Source organism: Harpia harpyja, chromosome 1 (genome assembly GCF_026419915.1).
Source record: "Harpia harpyja isolate bHarHar1 chromosome 1, bHarHar1 primary haplotype, whole genome shotgun sequence".
Classification (NCBI taxonomy): Eukaryota; Metazoa; Chordata; class Aves; order Accipitriformes; family Accipitridae; genus Harpia; species Harpia harpyja.
In genome coordinates, this window is record NC_068940.1 from 36,954,550 (window position 1) to 36,967,178 (window position 12,629).

At 38.0% G+C, this 12,629-nt stretch overlaps 1 protein-coding gene across 4 annotated transcripts in view; it reads left to right on the plus strand.

Moving 5' to 3' along the window:
- Positions 1–9,700, plus strand: part of ZNF217 (zinc finger protein 217) — a 29,091-nt gene extending 19,391 nt beyond the window's left edge. For all 4 annotated transcript variants that reach the window (XM_052787243.1, XM_052787233.1, XM_052787263.1 and 1 more), the window contains 3 exons: positions 796–2,388; positions 6,149–6,277; positions 7,576–9,700. In XM_052787243.1, coding sequence (XP_052643203.1) covers positions 796–2,388; positions 6,149–6,258 — 1,703 coding nt within the window. In that variant the 3' untranslated portion in view covers positions 6,259–6,277; positions 7,576–9,700. The remainder of the gene's footprint in view (positions 1–795; positions 2,389–6,148; positions 6,278–7,575) is intronic.
- Positions 9,701–12,629: the final 2,929 nt, after the last annotated feature.

A 12,629-nucleotide genomic window follows, 5' to 3' on the forward strand; every position in this document is an offset into this window, starting at 1 on the left:
TTAAGAAAAACAGAAGTTGCCTTCAAAATCATTGATATTAAGAACAAAGTTTTCTCTAATGCTAAAAAAAATAAATAACTCAAATTGAAATTTCTTAGAAGGAATTCTTTATATAAGTGCAAATCTTTTTTAATAGGGCTAATTACATTAGGTACTGTTAAGAACACAATATATTTTAAAACTTTAATTCTTTCTGCTTTTAGCAGTCTAGCAAAAAGTTTTGGTGGGTTTGGCTGGTTTTTTAAATTTTATTTTATTTTAAAAAAAGCCTGTTTCCCAAGTACTAAGTTGATAGTCTGCCGGTTGTTGCTACCTGGGAAAAAGCTATGTCTATTTTTCAGTTCAACTTTTTGTTTTCCATAGCCAGGCAAACTCTTCCTACTTCTGTTAATGTATGTCCCTGTTTCTTTTGAAACAGCTCTATTTATAGAGGAACTGTAACATTCGTGTTGTTGAATAGCATACTTGTGGTATGATCAAGGGCTACAAATTGTTGGAGTTGACCCATAGTTATACTTCTTGCTTATCTCTGCCAAACATATTGTCAGCTACCATCTCCTTACATAGCCAGTGTGTGGAAAATATCTTCACCGTAGCCAGAAGATGTCACTGTAGTTAGTAAAAGCAGTAAGATGTTGTTTAAATGATTTAGATGAGTTTGGGAATTAGAAGTATGTGGAAGGGGAAAGAAAAATCTATTTTACTGTTTTGCAGTCTACATTATTCCCTTGTCTTTAATTGTATTCAGGACTTCAAGTTGTATCAAACTTATTTACTGATGAAACTGTGTTTCAGGTGAAAAACCATACAAATGTGAATTCTGTGACTACGCAGCAGCACAGAAAACTTCACTGAGGTATCACTTAGAGAGGCATCACAAGGACAAGCAAGCTGATAGTGCAGCAGACGTGAAAAGTGACAGCAAAGTTTCATTACAGAGTCAGGAGATGGAGCTCTTGCTGGCTGCTGATGGTGCTCAAGAAACCAAAAATTCGAAGAGGCTTTTTGATTGTGCCAAAGATGCTGAGGGCTTCCGACCTACCAAGCAGCAAAAGGAAGTTCTGTCCCTGAACAATGCAATAGGCAGCACAGTCCTTTTAAAAATGAAAAATAATTCTAGGGAATTGAACAAAGGTTCTGTTTGTAACAATTCAAGTCAAATACATGAGAATGTGTCCGCTCCTTACCTGGAAAAACTAAAGGCTGAGAAGGAAACAAAGGAAGCTCAGCCCAGTGTTCCTCATAAAAGAGAGAGGCAGGCTTCTGTGACATCAGAGGGCGATGATGTCCAGTATGTTTGTGCTTTAAAGGATGGAAAAAATGTGAATGACGTGCGAGACTGCACTGAAAACTACAAACACAAACCTAGGGTGGACTGTCAAGAAAAGCCCTTGAACTTATCTATTGGGACTTCACAAGAATGTTCAGTGGTTTCAACTAGAGGCCTGCTAGCACCCAGCACCTGTCCATTTTGTACTTACAGAACATTTTACCCAGAAGTCCTAATGATGCACCAGAGGCTGATGCACAAATACAATCCTGACACCGTTAACAAAAATGGCTGTAGAAACAAGGCTCTAGCTAAAGCCAGACGCACTGGATGCCCTCCAGCTCTGCTTGGTAAAGATGTGCCTCCTCTGTCTTTTAATTCTAATAAAAGTAAGGCTTCCCCATCTACACAGCAAAAACTGTTGCAAACGGGGAAAGCTAAACAATGTCACCCTCCACAGAACAAAGTCCCTCTCTTTTCAGTGACTGACTCAAGCAGCACAGCCCCAAGTAACCTCAAGTTTCATAAACAGCAAAGTAATATTGGAGCTCAGGCAAATAACTATAGACAACCTCAGCAAGAAATGCACTCCAGTTCCAGTATCTCTCCAGTATTGGACAGAGTAAAAAGATCTGAATCTAAAGTAAAAGCTCTAAGTGTCCCAGTGTCTCAATCTGGTCTAGTAAGCAGCAGTATGAATGGCCCTCTCGACTCTCACCTAAATGAATCTCCCTGGTCTTGTCATCGAGGAAGAGACTATCCTTGTAGTAAATCTGTGAGCAATGTAAATCTAGACTATGGTGAAACGTCTTCTAAACGAATGAAACCTAATCTGTTAGCTGTTGAGCATATTGACTCTCCAATGGCTAGTTACAGAAGATACGAAATGAGCAGATTTCGTGTTGCAAACAGATATGCAAATCTGCTACCTCAGGAATGTTCTCGCACCAAACCTGCATCCTCTGTTTTGCCAACCAAACAAGGGCTTCTGAATTCAGATGATGTTGATCCTCCTAATGTATTGACTGTTCTCAAACCTTATGAGCCGTATAGCTCTGGATCACTTTACAGTTCTTGTGGATCTAGCAATGGCCAAGTAACCAGCTCTACAGTAGAAGGTACTGTATCTCCTTCCTAGTTAAATGTCTTACACCATTACAAAGGAAGGTGAATGAAATGTAAGTGTGTACCTACATTGAAACAGAGAAAATAAAGCTGTACTTCACCAAGTCCAGTCAATGCTTGGATTTTAAATTTAAAATCCAGGTTCAGCAAACTCCTGGCTTGGGGAATTAGGCATGAAAGGTCTGAATTTTAAAGAGGGATTTGAAGTTCCTCAAGTTCCCTCCTCCCCCCTGCCATGGGTCTCTGATAGCAAACATGTATTGTTTGCTCATCAGGGTACTCCAGACATGCTAACTAATCCAGGATATGGAATGAGCCTTTCTGCTTAATATGCAAGAAGTCTTGGACCATCTGGAATATTAATAAAACCTCTTACAAAAAAAAAAAGCTATCATGGACAATTGTTCCCTTCAATTGCAGAAAAGGATGGATTACAAATCATAAAACTATGATTTAAATCTTATACCTCTGTTCATTGGGTTTTTATAATATTTAGTTTTTATTAGGAACAGAATACTTCGGTAAATCAAAACAACGTATTTCTGCTCTTCTAATTATGGTGTCTCATTGCACTAAGTAGCAACACTTTGTGGAAAATTCTGGGCCTAGCAGAGATGAATGTTTTGTGATGTATTTGGAAAACATTAGTACCTCTATGAAATACATGCTTTTTGTGTTTTATTCTTAGTCAACATTTTCAAAACTTAGCAGGAGGCTAAGATTAAAAGGTGCTAGGTGATATTTAAGCAGTTGTCTGACTATTTGTAGAAGATGGTATTTATGACTTTGAGCTGAGGTCAGTATGGACTTAGCTATAAATATAGGACTTCGAATTTTGAAATGAAGGTCCTGTTATAAAAATGAATAGCGTGTGTGTGCTGTGTAGTCCTAAAGTCTCTGCTAAGTTCTTAAACTCTGTGAATACTCCCATTCTCTGGAAGCAGTAAGATTATTCTTCTGAAGTAGTCTGGGTTCATAACAAGCAGAGGTGTGTTACCTTAGGTCAGAGCGAACTGCAAAATACTAAACCTGCATTTAGTTATGTGGCAAAAAATTTATTCGCTAACTCTGTTCTGGTTTTTGCTTGCTTGTTTTAAGGTTGTGGGCTTCATAAATATTCAGGCTTGCTAGTGGGTTATGGAAGGATGAAGGAAAGTGTTACAGTTCTGTTTCCAGTGTGGGTAGGGAGTGGATAAAGGAAAAGCCAGCATCACAGTTGACTCACTGAAGTGGTGGTGAAATGGAGTTAATCCCTAGTTTCATGAAGAGCGTTGTCTGTGTCCATGAACTGTACCATGAATTGCTATGAGGAATGTAAAATGGGCACTAGGTTATGCATAGAATGCAGAGGGATGGGCAGCAGGACAAAAGTTGTTGCTGTCTTTTGATTCCTAGTGATTTAAGAGAATGAAATACAGGTGGTTTTTTTTTTTTTCTGAGCACAGAAGTCATTCATGCAGTTGTGGAATTTACAGCATTTTGCAAGACTTTTTTTTTTTTAAAGTAACGGTTGATGGCAGCTAGGAACTTAATGTGTGATCTCAACATTTGGTGTCCTTAAGGACTAAATGATGTTAATTTGCACTAACTGAAGACTTGTGCGTCATGACATTGCTATCTGTTGAGCAGATAGAACATTCAGGATTTTGAGGGAATGCTCTTGATGTTTTATAAAACTCTATTAATTTTCATGAAAACAGGAAAGTTAAAAAGTCTTGCAGCTTCAGCGAGCTAGATGGGTAGTCTGTACCCCAAGGACTAGATGGTGGGCAGTCTCTTGCTCCTTGGGATCCAGCATTAGTGTATGCTGGGGATAAGGAAATTCTCTTATTTTGCCAGTAGTCTTAGTGAGGTTAGCCTATTGAAGTAGCAGTTGATGCAATACTATTTTTAAACAGTAACTTCATTGGAATCCACCTTGTTCTTCTGAAAGCTCCACCTGTCTGCCAGAAAAATCTCTGTGGTAGGCTTTTCTTCCTCTTTGGTACAAGCCTGGAGACAGTGGCCTGTAGTCAAGAACTTTCTACTGTTTTTTGTTATTTAGAGCTCTCAAAATTATGGCTGCAACTAATTTGACAGTATTGTTGTAATGGAAATAAAGATTTCATTGTTTGTTACACAGTGCTGTCTCAGGGCAAGAAAAGCAACTTTTAATGGCTGTTACCTACATTGGAAAGACTTGTGAAACAAGACCCCCTCTATGGGTTTTCTTAGCAACTTCAATAAAAGCCCTGTGCAATATGTAGGTTTTTAAGGCTAACTTCCTAGTTTTCCAAACATTCTGCCTAGAAGTACCCAGCCCAAACCTTGATAGTTGTTTGAGAGGGTATAGGGTAGCAGACAGGCAAACTTCTCAGTATTTGAGTTTTAATGTGGGTAGAGCCAGTGAAGATGAACGTTACAGCAAATTCTGTTTTTTTGTTAAAAAGCTGAAGTACAACTGTTTGTCTAAGAGTTGCAACTCCTCAGAGATGTATTTTGTAAGATATCATATGCAAAGTACTGCAGGTGTAGACCTGCAGGTTTCTGTAGTCTTTTTATTGAACTCTGGTGATATTATAAAACATGATGTCAAAACCTTTTTTAAGGGCCTGTGTGCCTTGTGGCAGTGTTATTTAGGTCCTCTATGAACATGTTATGTCGCATGTTAAATGCTGGATCAAGTTGTCATGAGAATATGTTCCACTTGGCAAACTTGATTAAAGCATGATGCCTTCCGTTATTGCTTGTAAGCTCTGCCATTCTGTGTTGCCCTGAAGAGACAGAAACATTCTGAAACCACTCAGTTTGTGTTATTTTCAAATTAGTTGCCTTTGCAATGGCAACATGCTATCAAGGATAACCTGTTGGCTGATTGATCTGGCAGAGGCTGCAAATTAAAGACAATTGCTTATGACACACTCCAATGGCTTTGTACATTCTGTTGAAATATTAATTTAGCTTTGCCATTTTAATTTAATTAAAGCTTGCTAGGTTTTTTCAATGGTGCATTTAAAGCTTTCATGGAATATGGATGGCAGTTGGGCTTTTTATATCCTGTGGGAGTAATGATTCTTGACTTTTTTCCTTAATTTTATGAAGTGTTTTTGACTGCTTGCTTAAGCTAATAAGACTTAATATGGAACAGGCATTGATTTCACATATATAAATCTGAATTAATGGTCTTGGATAAACATAAAATTACCTGTATACTAGACCGAAAATTGCTTAACAAAGGTCTTCAAGTAAATGCATATTAACACTCTTTGGAGTGTCACAATTGCCATGTAATCTATGATGGCAATAATGTAGTATACCTGTTTTTCCTCTCAAATACTCATATTCAAAATTTCAATTTTCAAACAAATACAGAAACTGGGTATGTAGGCATCATGCTATAGAATGTACTGCAGCACTTAAACCTTCTTAAAGTGAAGCCTGCTGTATGATGAGTTAAGCAAGGAAATTTCTTTCTTGCAAATGAAATGAGCAAAATCCGGAGAGATGGACATCACGTGTATACAGCTTAGAACAAAGTTGTTAAATTAATACTTTTAGTTCTCCTTGTATTTGTTCTGGATACTGAATTTCATATAATCTTTTAATAGGACTAGGAATATCTATTTTCTTGGGCCCTGCTCATGAGATGATTTGTGGTAGCATCTGTGGTATGCTGGGATTCTGGATGCTGATGTAGACCTGCTCATAATTGAATGTCTGACCAATTAGATCAGCAGGAAATAATTCTAACTCCTCTAAATTAATTTTTGTCAGGAAAGAGATCAGTGTCATACCAACACTTATCTAGCAGCGTGCTGCAAAAGCGAAGTTATGAAAGCTTCATTGGTAATGCACACTTTCGACCAAGTGACAAGAAGACTTAATCGTTTACTTCAAGAAACGGTAAACAAGCCTTTTGAACTAATTGTTACTTAAATGTTGCATTATGTACTGGTAGCATCAAAGGTTGCTGCATAGCATGATGTGAGGTTATGAAAGTCTGAACCAGAACAGCTGAAAATACAAACTCCCCCTCTCTTACAAAGTCAGCCAAATACTGGTGTAGCAGCATTAGTTATTTTGAATAGTGGTAATGGCTTGCATAAAAAGTACATAGGTGCTTCTTTTCTAAAAGAAATGGAAGGGCTAACAATAGATAAATATATTAATCAGTTACAATACCAGTGGGAAGTGTTCAACGAAAGGGCTTTCCCCTTAAGTCAGTACTTGGTGGTGGGGGAACATCGTGTGGAGAACTACAAATGAGAGGAAGTGCCTCTTATCACAGTTCATGAATCCTATGAGAGGTTATGTTGGTTAGTCCTTCCTGAAAATGTGTAGATGTTACTCATTTTACAACTTCTGAAGATTGTGAAGATTGCCTCAAACAAGGTGACTTTTCTTGGTGGATTATTTCATGGGGAAGTAAAGGTTTCCTGATAACTCCTTGACACTTTATCTTTGTGTACTGGAGAGGTTATTCCAAATAGTTTTTCCTTTGTTTGACTGAGGGGTGGGTGTAGCCTCTTAGGGAAACAGGTCAAGTGAAAAGAATTAGCCTGGTGTTCTGAATTCCTGTGCTTCATCTCTTCAGTTCTGTAGCTGTGTCTCAGAACTTAACAACCCCATTGTGTTTGCAACATTCTTAGCTGCTAAGGAGATAAGTACTCTATAAGACTATAAATAAATATATCTGCATGCTTTTTTCAAACCCAGAGCTACAGATAATTTTCCTCATTCAAATTTAAGGAGAGTGTCTTGAATGGTATAGCACCTGGACCAGCATGTACTATTTTATGGATAGATTTGACATGTCAGATAGCTCTGCTCCCCAGATATCTAGTTGACAGCTTTTAAAATACTTTATTTCTTGATATTCTTCTAATCTTACTGCTTTTATTGTCCCCCTACTAGACATAATTTTGTCTAGTTCTTCTTTTTAAAGCTAACTCAATTTCCTGTCTGTATTTCTACTTGGGGCTTGAGTATCTTCAAAAGTAGACTTGATTGCCACCTCTTATTTGGCAAATACAGGACACAGACCTTATATGACAATATCAATTTCTGAATACACTTATACAAGGGTGTGGAAGAAATTCTCTTTATGTTTTGAAGATAATCCTCACAACAAAATGTGTTGTACTATTTTATAGTTGTATACCACAAAACTATATTTTTTTCTTCTTTTTTTTTTCCCCTAGGTCTAAGGACACAAGCGCATGTTCTATGGAGTTACACCTGCAGTTCATCCCTTGAAGAAAAATGAATGGTGAAAGCTACTGAACTAAGCTGTGATTGTACTGTTTATAGAAACACTACAGTTTTATAATACTGGTTCTGTTAACATTTTTTACCAAATAGCCATAAAAAGTAGTCTAAACAATTGGTTTATGAAGGTGTGTGGAGAATGTATATCTTGACATTGACTTTTGAGTATTTTTCATTAGAATTAATTGACCAAATATTAGGTAGGAATTATATTTTTACATACTTGAGCGCTGCTGAAGAGTTTCTCTTTGAAAGAATATATAAACATTGCACCTCAGGTAAACTGTAAATACTGAAGTTGAAATCCTGTTGGCTTAATGCTCCTTTTTCATAAAGGTGAAAGTTTCTCATCTGTCTTTTTTTTTTCTGTTGAACTATGTTAGTTTTTTAAAACAAGTTCCAAATAAACTGTCTGAAACTGTCCAGTTTATAAATGTTGTGAACATCAAAGCAACGGTGCTGACATTATCCTGATCTGCCTTGTATGTGTTAAGACCACAATGTGTTGGAGGGATCTGTTCCCCTGGGGTTGTTTCCAGCATATTTTTAAATGCAAGGATGAGGCAATACTTGACATTTGGATTTCAGTGTGGCATTCCTGAAATACGGTTGGATTCTTCTCTTGGCATTGGTTGCTGTTCTTCAGAGAAGCCTCTTAAACATCTCTACCAACATACAAACTTTTACAGCAGAAAATACCTAGGACTTGCATGAGAAACAATACTAATCTAAATGTTTCAAATGTTTAGTTTTGTACTAAACTCAATACAGTTACATTTAGAGGAAAACTACTTTGCACCTTTGTCCAAACTGTAAAGTCACAAACAAACAGACTTGCAATATGAATATGGGATCTACAGACTTCAAAAGGGATGTGGCTATGGTGTAGCCTGCTTGACTGTGCTTGGAAGCTTCTTGATGTCGAGTTTTAGCATCTACTGGGTGTTTAAAATAAGTGAGAAGTAACCTGTAAATGGGAGAATATCTCCTTTTATTTTTTTGTGAAGACAACAAGAGTTTTTTCTAATGCACATGCAGTTTAATTTTTGTAAAGGGAAGATGGCCAGTTACCAGCCAGTAAAGCAGAATTGTTGCATACTTTGACTTGCGTTCCTAGTTGCTTCTCATAAAGCTTGTAGTTAAGAGTTAATATTCTTCTGTACCTGGCTTTGACTTCCATATATTTTAGTAAAACAAAAAATGAAAAATTTTGCACTGTTCGTTTTGCTCTCTTCCCTCATACAGCAAATGTAAAATAGCAAAACCTAGAAACTCTTGTTTTTTCATTATGCAACTTGAGATGTTCCAGTTGTATGTCTTAGTTCCTGTATATGGGACCTATTTTTAATGTTTCTGTAAACTGGCGATGTAATGAAGTGCTGTGTATCAGGAAATTGTACACTATTTACCTTTTTTCCTGTTCATAAGCTGAGCCATATGTACATAATCTAGATTTTTGTTTTCCTAGTTTTGCACTTTTATAGCCTATTTTTTGAAGATGAATTCACTTGGAAAATGGTTAATCTATTTTTTTGCGTGATCTTTCAATGAGTCTTATAGAATGCATGCTGTAACTATCATCTGTGTACCTTACGGGGTTCTGTGATTAAAATGTATGGGGCTGGTTTTTAAGATGTTTCAGCAAACAGACCTAAGACTTATTTGGTTTTAATCTCCCTTCATGCTGGTACAGTTTCCCTCAAGGCTTTTTCTGGTCGGTATCTTGGGGTTGGAATGGAAAAATGGACATGAAGACTCTATTCCATGGCAGCACAGCCCTGTACTTCAGAATACACTTTGCCCATCAGTATTAACTATTGGGATACTACTGGTTTTGTATGTTTCTTTGGAAATAACAGTGCATATATAGAGGTACAAATTGTTGATTTTTTTTTTGTTTATGTATTTATTTCATTCCATTTTGGTTTATTTTAATTGTTGAAACCGGAAGTTGTCAAGCAGTAGGCACACATTACTCATTTAATTTATGACGTATTTCACTTTAGTTGAGTATATTATTACATGTGGATGTAAATATAGACTTGGTGTTTTGCAAAACTGGTTTCTGTGTCTTGCTTTTAAAGCTTAAAATGAGTTGCCTGGAATTTCATGTTCACTTGACTGTTTGTCATACTCGCACCGCTGGCAGAGTGGGAGAAGGAGAACCTGCCGACAACCAAAACCAAATTCGTGCCCTGTTCGGTTGCTTATATGAAAATATTCAGCTGCTTCCCAGAAAATCCATCTGTGAGGCTTAAGAGGAAAACTCTTAAAACAGAAGAAACCTTTTGTTTCTTCTCTTTCAGTTATTTTCCTTCAAGAGAGGAAATTGAGTTATTGTATGGATTTTTTTTTGTGGTAATAACATTATGAGGGGAGCATGTTGGTTTGGTTGTGGGATTTTTTTTTTTGTGAGATTTCAGAATTTGTATGGGCTTAAACTGTTTTTGAAACCAAATATGTTCTGAAAAATTTCTAGGTCTGATGTGTTCTTGGAACTTGACTGAGGTGTCAGACCTCACCAACACCTCTGACCGTATCTCAAAACAAGATTATGAGCTTTGAAGACAGCTTGAAAAGACTTGTCAAAGGCAACTCATCCTCGAGAGAAAGGGAGCTCATCAGATGAGATCCCCAACATACCTCAACCGCACTTAAGCGCACTTATATGAGTGACCACAGCCTCATTGACATCACAGGTTAAGCTTTTGATTCCTCTACTAGGCTGGCACTTGTTGCCGTGATAAGGCTTGTAGATTAGACTAGTTTCTTGACTTAAGTAAAAGCAGTGCTGCTGGGGAGGATAAAAGCTTCCAAGTGTGAGAGCTTAAGAACAAAATGATGCGGTGTGTGGATCTGTCACTTGCTTTAGAAAAAACAAGTTTGTACAGTGCCTGTGGCGCACCCACGAGGGGTCCTGGAGTCTTGCTACTGAAGGCGTTCAGCTGGGCTTAGGGTAATATTCTGTGCAGTGTTTAATGACAACAGGGTTAGACAGGGTACAGGAAGCAAGTGTGAGCTTTACAAGTCATCTTTACTATTAACCATGGCTTTCCTTTGGTGCTTCTTAGGAGTGCTAAGTGTCCTTTTTGCCTTTAGTAGTTTCAGATAAGCTAGACTGACTTGGAGACAATAGATGTGTGCTCACTAACTGACAGAGGGAGGCGTTAAAGATACGGAACCAGTACAAGGATATTCAGCTGAAGGTTGAAAAGTCTTTTTGTCCTCAAGTCTATTGCATCTTCAAACAGTGTGGGATTTTGGAGGTGGTTTTTTCAGTGCTCCCATGTCTCTTTTGTCCTATGATTGGTTCCTCAGTTGTGAGCTACATTAATACTGCTAAAACTTTCCCCCTGCCCCACTGCTTTGAAGTAAATGTTATTCCCGGCCTAAGCTGGGTTAATGGAAAGGTTTGAGACTCTCTTTGTGGGGAAGGCCAAAACAAAAATGAAATGGAGTCAGTGGATAAAGTTCAGGTGTCTTTTCACTGTTGGTGTTGATAAAGCTACTCTAGTTAAGGGGTTGGTGAGATGTGCTCCTGACTCCATGGTCTGCTCTGGTTTCTGTCCCCCTCATGCCAGTGAAGCCCTGTGATAACTGGTTTGCACAGTAACCTGCAGAGTGCCAGGTTCTGTTTGTTGCCTCCAAGCAGAGTATCAGAGGACTTCAAGTACTGTCTAAAACGCTGGAAGGCATAACTAAAATAGTGTTACTTTACAGTGACTGTAACTGTTCAGATCAGCATTATAAACACTTGTTTGAGGGATCTTCCTCATATGCTTTTAATAAATTACCAGTTGAGATACATAGACTACTGTACGTCTTGAAATTATGAAGAAGCAACACTCGTTTTCTCCTATGAGGAAGATGTAATATTAAATCACAAAACAGTTTCTTCTTCCCCTTTGTGAAAGAGGAAAATGTGCAAGTGCGTTACTGAGCAGATTTCTCTGTTCATTTGCACACACTTGAGAAAAGTGCATTTAATTAGGATTAGCAAGTCTCTAAATTGCAGATGGTTCTCAGGGGAAAAAATAGTTATGAGTACATTCATGACATTAAAATCAGTACATTTAATTCAATTTCATCTTAATATTAATTCATAACATCTAAAGTAGTAGTTCCTACAGAAGATATTCATATGACTTAGGATTACTGAGGAAAATGAGATCTAGCATTTCCAAACATGCTACAGCATGATTACTGTGTGTAATTATGCAGATTGAGTAACTACATGCTAATTACAAGAGTGCCCATTTTGACATGTATTGTTATCTGTAACAAGGGTCGGTTCCATGGTATGCAGTTTTATTTAGTTGGCAGTTCATTATTAATAGATACTGAGTCCAGTATTGGGTTGTATGTGAAATATTGCAAGAATTGGTAGCTATTAGTAGCTGTTGCAGCATAATTCCAGAGAGAAGGCTGCTGGGTTGAGCATAGTATTGCAAAACGAGAAATGCTCTGGTTTGACACTTTTCAGACTGCCATGCTGGCCTCTGTTCTGACCACAGACCTGTAAGTATGCTATCTCCTCCTTTAAAGAGTTAAATGTAAAAGTGTGGTATCTCCCCGGATCATCCGTTCTTAATTTTATTATTGCCTCTGGTTGAACTGAGCCTGACCTGCTTAGGGCAGATACAGCAGCTTTATATTCCTTCTGTATATTTTGTATGAAAGCAAAGCAACGTCCTTAGCTCCGGACCGAGCAGGATCTTTCTGCAGGATAGTGAAGCTTGGCACTGGGGAACTCTGGATTTTGGTGACACCTCGCCCTCTTTAGAATTTTGCTCCCTTTGTTTCCCCTGAGGTTATCCCTAGCTCCCTACACGCAGAATACCATCGCTGCTGGCTTCCAGGCTGAGCTGGGCTCTGCAGCCTCCAGGAGTTCGCCTCTTCTGTTGTTTAACGCTTCACGAAGGTGTCCCGGCTTCTGTAGGACGGGGGAAGGTTGTTACCTCCAGTCTGCGTGTGGAGCACTTCGAAA